General features: G+C 38.6%; 3 protein-coding genes across 3 annotated transcripts; 1 reads left to right on the forward strand and 2 right to left on the reverse strand.

The window, feature by feature from the left end:
• Positions 1-49: 49 nt before the first annotated feature.
• On the reverse strand, positions 50-3,410 carry LOC145479125 (kelch-like protein 21). Its single transcript, XM_081457384.1, has one exon. The coding sequence runs from the start codon at positions 3,408-3,410 to the stop codon at positions 1,662-1,664; it is 1,749 nt and encodes a 582-aa protein (XP_081313510.1). The 3' UTR covers positions 50-1,661.
• A 205-nt stretch (positions 3,411-3,615) lies between these two features.
• LOC145479138 (small nuclear ribonucleoprotein E-like) lies at positions 3,616-6,900 on the forward strand. Its single transcript, XM_081457397.1, has 5 exons — positions 3,616-3,697; positions 4,185-4,211; positions 5,138-5,200; positions 5,717-5,795; positions 6,200-6,900. The coding sequence occupies exons 1-5, from the start codon at positions 3,650-3,652 to the stop codon at positions 6,256-6,258; spliced, it is 276 nt and encodes a 91-aa protein (XP_081313523.1). The 5' UTR covers positions 3,616-3,649; the 3' UTR covers positions 6,259-6,900.
• A 222-nt stretch (positions 6,901-7,122) lies between these two features.
• LOC145479136 (uncharacterized) lies at positions 7,123-8,732 on the reverse strand. Its single transcript, XM_081457393.1, has one exon. It carries the CDS (start codon positions 8,470-8,472, stop codon positions 8,056-8,058), a length of 417 nt encoding a protein of 138 aa, XP_081313519.1. The 5' UTR covers positions 8,473-8,732; the 3' UTR covers positions 7,123-8,055.
• Positions 8,733-9,370: the final 638 nt, after the last annotated feature.

Raw genomic sequence — 9,370 nt, forward strand, 5'->3', positions numbered from 1 at the left:
AATGTGTTACAATCACCAATTATCAAGTTGTCGTGATATGTTTAGAAAAAACTATGGCAGTCTTGAGTAGTGCATGCATAGCAGATCCAAGGGTGATCAAATGAAAGAGGCGAAATGGTGGGATGGGATTGTACAAAGTGAGATGGCTCTTTCTTGCTCAATGCTTGACAAAGTCAGGGAAGAGAAATTGGGCCCCCTCTTGCTTTAATGAAAACGGTGTGGTGATTCTTGGCTAGATATTAGATTATAAATATACATCTTCAAGTTGTCGTGATATGTTTAGAAAAAAAACTATGGCAGTCTTGAGTAGTGCATGTAAAGCAGATCCAAGGGTGATCAAATGGAAGAGGTGGGGGGGGGGGGGGGGAGAGGGTGGTACAAAGTGAGATGGTTTTTTCTTGCTCAATTCTTGACAAAAGATGGGGAAGAGAATTTGGGCCCCTTCTTGCTGTAACGAAAAGGGTGTGGCAATTTTGGTTAGATATTAGATTATAGACAGACACCTTTTACATGTTAAACATAATGATGTCAAATAAAGGAGCATGATCATTTGTATTGATATACCTGTGTTGGAGAGCGTCACTGTACACATTTTGAAATCAGATAATGCTTCATTTATTCAGTACAAGTTCCATGTGTTTAGCCTTGATTTCCGCCGCTCTCTTGGTTCTGATCCCTGTGGAGTGTGTGCTCCTTTCCCAAACAACAACTGGTAATTGAGCCTAATGTGCATTACATTTCATGCTGAGCATGACATCAGAACAGGGCCAGAGAAGTTTGAAATTAAGCCAATCCGGACATTGAATGGTTACACTGTCAATATTAGCATGAAAGCAGGAAATCCAGTCACACTAGCTCAGGACAATTGCACTGTCAAAAATGTTAAGTCAAAATGTTTGTTAGGTGAAACTAGAGTTTGTCTAGCAGGACATATGGTCTTATGGTGTAATGCTTTGACTCTTAAGAACCATTTCAAAATGTTTTTACTTGATGTCAAGAAGGGTAACATCCACAATGTAATGTCCAGAACATTGTTTTGCTGCCATTATTTGGAAAATCTTGCAGTTTACCAGAGATTTCTTGTTATCAAAATGTTCCTTTTGCTCTTCTAGCTGTGTGACAAGAATGTATTTAAAATCTTTCATATAGTTATCCAAGGAAAGAAAAAAATTATTGTTTAAATGTTGCAGATGTTATGTAATGTCCACTAATCAGGTTTTTGCTATATCTATTTTTAGAAAAAGTTCAGGGTAAAATTTATGTCTCTTATGCATTAGCTCCAGTGAAGGATTTTCTCTTATACAAGTGTTTGCAGTCCACTGTATTTTCCAAGTTTGATACAGCAAGTTAAAACTTTGCTTCTTAGTAGTTGCTCATTTTTTTTAAAAAAATCGAATAGTCCCCTGAATACATGGTTGTCACAAGGGAGCTGAAATATATTTTTCTGTGTAGTATAACTTGTCTTGTCAGGGTATAATTTCAAGTCCAACTTGTTTTTTAAAGTCTCCATTCTGACACCACTCATGTGCAATTGCCCCTCAAACAAAGTGGAAATAGACAATTCTAGTGACCTTTCATGAAGATGACTGCTTAAAAAGTGTTACTAAAAAGGGTCCGGTTCCACTTCACAGGTTCCTTCATATCACTGGAGCCACACTCTTTCAGTTCCCAGTTAAACCTAAAACTTCTGGCAAACCCACCACAAAGTCCCTCCTCAAACATAAAAGGCAACAACGCAAATATTTTGCTTCCCAAGGCATAGTAATGTCTGCACTCCACACACCTTGGTCCATGTCATATCGCTCAACTACCTTTCTTTGTTCTAGGGTCACATTAGATCCCCCAACTCCCCCAAAGACATAAATTGTCTTCCCTATGATAGCAGCCCCAGCAAAGTACCGTGGGACATGCATTGAAGCAATAGATTGCCATTGTTCAGAAACAGTGGAATAAACTTCACAACTAGGAAGAGCAATGCGCACATTACACTCACCACCCATAACAAAAATAGATGACCCTGAAGGTACAGCACATGCTCCACCTCTAGGTTGTAACATTGAAGGAACATCTGTCCATGTGTCATGTTCTGGGTCATACCTCTCAACAGAGCTGAGATATTCACCATCTCCAGCTCTCATTCCACCAATCGCGTAAAGGAACTGCCCGTCACTTACCGCACATGTGATTTCTCGTGGGACATTCAGTTGGGTTCCCAGAGTCCAGATGTTGATAGAAGGAACATAAATTTGCAATGTTCCTCTGTTGACCCTTGAAGCACCAATAACATAAATGCAATTTTTTAAGGATGCAACTGCTGGAAATAAAACCTCTTTTAACATAGGCGACATGGTGGTCCAGGTGTTTGTTTTCAGATTGAACTTCTCAAGTGCATTTGATACCATGCCATTTCTTTCTCCTCCAACAGTATACAGCTCTCTTTCATGCTCAACAAATCCATGCCAGTTAATTTGGCTTGGAAAATGCTTCAATTCAAACCAATTGTTTTCCTCTGGGACATAACACTGGACTGAAGTTTGTTGAGTTTCCCTGCTCCTTTGTGCACCGCAGATGGTGATAACAACATCAATGGCAGGTTGAAGACATTTCCTCGGTTTTTGAGGAAACAAAACTTCAGATGAAGCATTACTGTCTACAGCCTGCTCAACCAGTTCTATGCAAGAAGAGTGCTCTTGGACGAGCGAATTATTCAGGATATGTGTTTGAATGTATTCACGTGACACAGAGCAGAATCGAATGCATTCTAACAAGCTGGGAAAATAACATTCCCGTTCATCTCGATCGTGTTCAATCCAAGTTAGAAGGCTCTCGTAGACCATTTCTTCTTTCTCCACAAAAATATTATCGCTTGAAATTATATCTTTGACTTCCTTAGCACCAAGTTTGAGAAAATCCTCGGATAGCGTGACCTCCTGAAAATGTTTGTCAAGAAATACACGGCTCGCTTGAGCAAGCCTTTCACAGTTATAACGCTCAGCAAAATCAAGATAAAAAAGGCAGTTAGAGACATCAACGTTAGATACTAACTCTTCTGACGCCATTAACTTCGCCTCGGGGATAAGAAAATAATCTGCTGATATTAAAATTTCTTCGGCGTTACGTTGCGTGACATCGATGACGCCAGTGTAAAGGTAAGTCAATAGTAGGTCAATCACATTTGCAGAGACTTCCAGTGCCTCAAGGTTAACAGTTTCAGACGTCTTTTCTCTCATGTCACTAGTGAATAGTTTGTAAAAATAGGGACAGCTCACAGCCAGCACATTTCGGTGGGCGAGAAATGTCTCCCCACCAGCGAAAAGTGTGACATCACACAGGACTTTCTGTTTTCTCAAATCGTTAAGTTTCGCCGTCAACTCTAGGCAGTACCTGTTTTTTTCTGTTGTCTCACTCATTCTTCATTCAGGAGAGATTAAATTATCCACCAAAAAGGAAACGTCTCGAAAAAATATAAACAATCTTGCCTGTCACAAATCTCTCTGTCGGTGTTGAGCATTATATCCCAGCACCCTTTTCGCGACGAGCACGACGTTCCCGAACGTTTTCCCGTCGTTCTTTGCTGTCACTTTTTTCCGCCATTTTAGTTGATTTCACTGCTGTTCTTGAACATTACCTTGGTCAAAACGGATTGAAAATGGCGTACAAAGGACAGAAAGTGCAAAAAGTCATGGTGCAGCCTATTGTATCCTTTTTAATGGTAGTGAAGGCGCTTTTCTTCCCACTACAAAGCGTTCAAATGGCGAGCCATCGGAGCACGTGTTTGGTTTGACATTAGCTTTGCATTAACTATCTTAATTTACGTTTTGTTACTGGAACGACTGCGAAGCATTTCAAGGCTTGCATGATATTGTTATCTTCTTTGCATTGTTTATTTGTAGTAGAACGCTTATCGTGTGTTTTAATTTAACACCTTTCAGTTTGAATGTTTGCCTCATGAAACTACAAAGCAAATGTTTGTAGCATAAGTAACCTCTTTTCACTGGTATTACACCAGTTTCTACATGTACATACTTTTAAGTTTGAAGTGATATTCCTAGGTCTTTGGTAGTCAGCATTCTCCATTTTGATTCTTGAATTACGATTCTATGCTGTGTACTGTATGACCTGTATAGATTTCCAATCAATTTTGATAATTTGTGTGGATTGTTCCTTAACTTTTGCCTCAATAGAATTTGATCTTTAGGTATTTGCAGAATGTAAGTAGTGTTTGATTGTACTGAGTTGTTCCAATCATTTTATTAACCATCCATTTATAACCCAAGTGATAGTACGTTGTTAAAACAGTAATGTTAAAATAAATGTAGTGAATTGAAAAACTTCATTACCATGCTCTTGTATTTGACAGCAGTTAGAATTGTTGCAGTTGTTTTTTAGAAATTACACATGTTGTCAACATATTTAATATGTTCATTCAGGGGCTTCCTTAAGGGCCGGGTACCGGGCAAATTGACTGGCTGTGAAGACGATTTTTCCTAGCTAGTTTGACCACCTAGTGAAAAGCTTTTCTTAAAAAGAATTTCAGATCAAATAGTTTTGCCCGCCTGTGAAAACCAGTTAACCTCCTGCTGAAAATGTTATAGACCGCTGTCTGTTCAATGAGTATTGTGGGAGATATACATGTGTTAGGAGTTACAGGTATCCCCTCAGTACCTAATAATATTAAATTGTCTGTGCAAGCTATTAAAGTTCTGGGAGCCAAGGTTACATGTATTGGAGTAGCATGGCTGTACCATGCTACTTGAAAAAAGCAATGACAGTTGTAGTTTTGCTTCATTGAACCCAATCTTGTACAGACTTGTCTGTATGGAGTAGCAGTAGTAGAAGAAATGGCTTTATAAATTGCATGACCGTAAGATTTTCAGTATTGCAAGAGCATAACTATTCCTAATAATTATTAATAACAAGACAAAGCTTAAATTTCTGTAACATTATATCAAAAATTCTAAGCTACATCATTTCCATGTGATAATAATCTACCACATATAATCATGCATGAGGAAATAAACTGTATTATTTCATGAAGTAGTGTAACCTCTTTGAAACTGGACTGTGCTCAGGCCTGTATGTTCTATTTTATGCAAATTCCTATGTGTTTATTTATTAGTCTGTTTGTTATCTTCAGAGATCAAGAATTCAGATTTGGCTTTATGAACAAGTTAACATGAGGATTGAAGGACACATCATTGTAAGTGTTTAGACTACAAAATTAATGTTTGTCTGACATTGAAGTTAGATTGAAGTGCTTGTGCAATATTTTTGCCCACAGCTTCCAAGGGTATTTTCCACAAGAGGTGAAACAAGCAATGTGTCATCCAGAACTGCACTTTTTATTCATTGCTATACAGATGATCAACCATTTTTGTTGTATACATGTGTGAATATATTTTATGAAAGGTCCACTAAGCTTCTGGACATGAAACACAATTGACTCATTCCAATTCCAGTAAATTTCCACAGATATTTCTTTTCCATCAAAACAATGTGTGACATACACGTGTATAGTAATACAAATAAGGAAATCTAGATAGCCTGTGTGACTTGATAAATGCGGGAAAGCACCATGGTCTATGGTTACTTGTAGCCCTTCAAGGGTGCCTTCTGTCCTTATAATTTCAAGGTGATTTAAATGTTATGAAGTAGCCTGACAATACTTAGGATAATTCTTAGTCACAAATTAATGTGAAATATTTTGTTCATAAAGGGTTTTGATGAGTACATGAATCTTGTGCTAGATGATGCCGAAGAAGTCCACCTTAAGACCAAGAAAAGAAGACCACTTGGTAATAATGTAACTTCTTTATATATCTAAAAAAAAAAAAACGAAAACAAAAGCCAAAGCCTTGTCTTTTAGCCTAGTGCAGAATGACATTTGTCAACATGAAGGCATTGCAGGTCTCATGCTTAAAGTTTCAATGAGAAATTCAGTGAAGAGCATCAAATATTGATTTAGGGCTACGTGTAGGTTACAATCTATCCTCGGCAAAATAAATAAACTTTAACCATGTGGCTTTTTCCTCATCTGGAGTTCTAAACAAAGAGCTAAATCTTGTTTTTTGACTGTCCACTTAATGCTTAATTCTCAAACAAGACTAGCATCTGACAGTATGTTACTGGTACAATACCTTTTTATTATGGTGAAACTGGTTGTTAATTTTTGCTTTTTTATTGTTGTTGGCTCTTGTAGGGAGGATTTTACTCAAAGGAGACAACATCACTCTTCTAATGAATACACAGTCAAGCTGATCATAGCAGGCTCCATCGCCGGACATCATTTGTTGTCCAAAAACTTTTGTAACTCCATTTGGAGTCTGTGTAGAGTTTGCATAGTTCACTTGGTGGTCTTTACTTAAGATATTCTCTGTTTTGAGGAGGATTTATTTTGAAAGGCTTGTTTCATGTGATGTTTGTTAAAGCGCTGTGTCACTTTTTAAATATTACATATGTTGTATATAAATGTATGACAACAGATTGTTATTTGTTTGAATATGAGCAAGCTTTTCCTTTTGCCTCAACAAGGACATGGCAGATTCTTTGATCAGCTTTGACAAAGGATCTTGTTGGCATATACTGTAGGTAGTGTTTTGGAACTAATGTAGAGTCATTAATTGGCAATAATAATACTTTCATATAGTGTTTCTTTAATTTATGTCAGATCTACTGCATTTTTACTAATAGAAAAAGGCAGCAAGAATTTGCAGACATATATTTTGTAACTGTTGCATTCCCTTCTTCTCGTCGTACTTCTGTCAGCTTTCATAAGCTGTGTTTCAGATTGTTTAGCTACTGTGCTGTTAAACCTGTCATCTTTTTGCCAATGAAAAGTACACTTGGCCATTAAGTTGATTCCATCCCAAACAATAAATTATGTTAATCCCACAACAAAAATGAATACTGCATGTACATGTACTTGTCATTTATAATCACATATTTAAACTGAATCACTTACGTGAATTGTCAAATGGCATCTCTTCACACAAGAATGTGATTTATGTGTCTTCTTGGGAGAAGGGTCACCCACTACCTCTTAGAGTGAGGCCCATGACTGACTCTTGGAACAGTTAAATAGGGAACAGGTGACAACGCCACCAAATTGTGATAACTTATGTTTGGAACAGAGGTTTCAAAGAGATTGGGGCTACTGCAGGAAACTGCACACACCAACATCCAAAGAAGCGAGCCAACCAGACAGGGTACAGGAACAAAGAAAAATAGTCATTAGCTTTTAGTTCCCCTTCTCTTAATCTCTTAGAACCATCAGGCGGTACCTACGTGTGCTAGTGCATGCGTGTTCTGAGCTCTAATAAAAATGAGGGACCGAGGTCCCTCCCTTATAGGATTCCTCAACACGTTACGGGTTGATCCTGCGGGAACTCAGAGACTGTTAACGATTGGCCTTCTGGATGAAATTTGTTCGGTTTAAGTTATACAGTAGATCTGAAGGATATAAATTGCTCGTAGCATGCCGCCTACAATAAAAAGCCGTCAGAGATGGCGTAATGGTACATTTATACGAAATCACGATTCTGTGAGGCGCAGATTTTTTTTTTAACATCTGTACTTAGCGCCGTTTATGGTGTCTCACAACTGTTGTCTCCGAGCACCCACTCCTCCCCCAAGGTCTATTGTCTTCACAAAAGGATAAACTTTGTCCTTTCACGCGTGTTTACTAACAGCTTTACCGAATAGCTGAGCAGTTTTACAGTAGTGTATCAAGCCAAACAGTCTATCACAGTCGCCTACAACGTCACGTTATCTTATCGTTGAAACTAAAAAAAAAAAAAAACCACTCGTACAAGTGAAGTGTAAATTACATATCTGATCAACTGGCTTTTACAGCATGACGTATCACACTAATCTGTATCTCATACACAGCACGAAACATTGAACTCACGAATAGCAGAAAGCTATGGCAGATAAGTTCCACTACACACGAAGATTTTCGTGTTTTCACGCCTGTGGTTTAAATATCTGTTTCCAACAAAACAAGTTCATTAACCGAGCGGGTACGCAACGATAGTTCCGACCACTTCGTGAATCCACTTAAGAGATGTTTGATCGCCATGCCACCAGATCTGAAGGAGGTATCCCTGTTTTTCGTTTCTTGTTGTCGGTACTTCTTGAAAAGTAATACCCACAGGTGTATTTTCCAAGGGTGCTGAAAGGCGCCAGCGAATTAACTTGCCTCGTCCATGGTTCCGCCAGGCAGTGAACTGGAATATCAGGTTTCTTCAGGGCTTCTCCGTGCGACTTGGTGGTGTTCTCGGTGCGTTGACTGGAGACCGATTTCGTGGCTGCCTCTCTGAGCTCGTTGGAAATATGCCTGGAGTAGGGAGCTTGCTGTGTGCCCCATGCTGCGACTCGACAGCAAACGTTGGTTGGCAACCACACCGCCTTAAAATCCTTTCGACAGTCTTCGCATTTCCAGCACTGGCCAATTAACTGTCCAGTATTCGGCATTATGCCCGAGGCGAAGGCTGCTAGACTCAAGAAAACTCTCACACCAAATAGACTGACTGATATTTCTGGACAAAACCTATTTTTTTTCTTATGCAGTCGATACCAACAATATATCAGATCTCTGTTGGCGCTCGCGACGTGGAATCGCGAAGCATCATAATTAGGGTGGCGACATATTGACGTCACAATTGTGTTAACTAACCAATCGACTGATTAATCATTGACGACTTTTTAAGTAATTACGCGATTACTTTGTGACTGGAACTGTAAGCGATATTAAAACTTGTTTCAGGGGTAGGAAGCGTTTGCGAAATCAGAGCCTGAGCAGCCACATTTCTAAGCTAGACAGTTTAAGCATTTTTGAGTCTGGTTTGTAAATAACTTAATGGCTTAGAACAACGCACTAAAATAACCTTTCATATTCGAGATTTATTTGCGTTCCAAATTGTAAGGAAGCCAGGTGTCAATGGATTCTTTTGTTTCCTTTGTTCATTGGAAGACTCTCGCTAATCCGTCTCCCAGGAGTCGTTTGAATAACTGACACAGGTTTATCACTTGGAGAGCAAACATTTCTAATATCAGCAATCACCGTCTTGAAAACAAATTCAGTTCACAATTAAACTTTTCACAAGGATTCTTAATTTACGGCATGAATTCGAGGAGCAAAGGAGACCAAAGGTGTTCTAGATTCTCGACCTGAATAGAGAAAACCCACTGGGCTTGTTCGGCGATTATTTTTCAAGTTAAAAATAAGTGGTATTTCAAAAGTCCAAGGCAACAAAAAAATGGTTTGTTTCAAAACGCACTTGAAAAAGAAATCATGTGAAATTTTTGAAGAAATAGTTCGTTTATTTAAGCACTTTGCGAATGGAATTTTGTCAAGTAGGTTGGCTGACAA

Source organism: Orbicella franksi, chromosome 2, assembly GCF_964199315.1.
Source record: "Orbicella franksi chromosome 2, jaOrbFran1.1, whole genome shotgun sequence".
Taxonomy (NCBI): domain Eukaryota; kingdom Metazoa; phylum Cnidaria; class Anthozoa; order Scleractinia; family Merulinidae; genus Orbicella; species Orbicella franksi.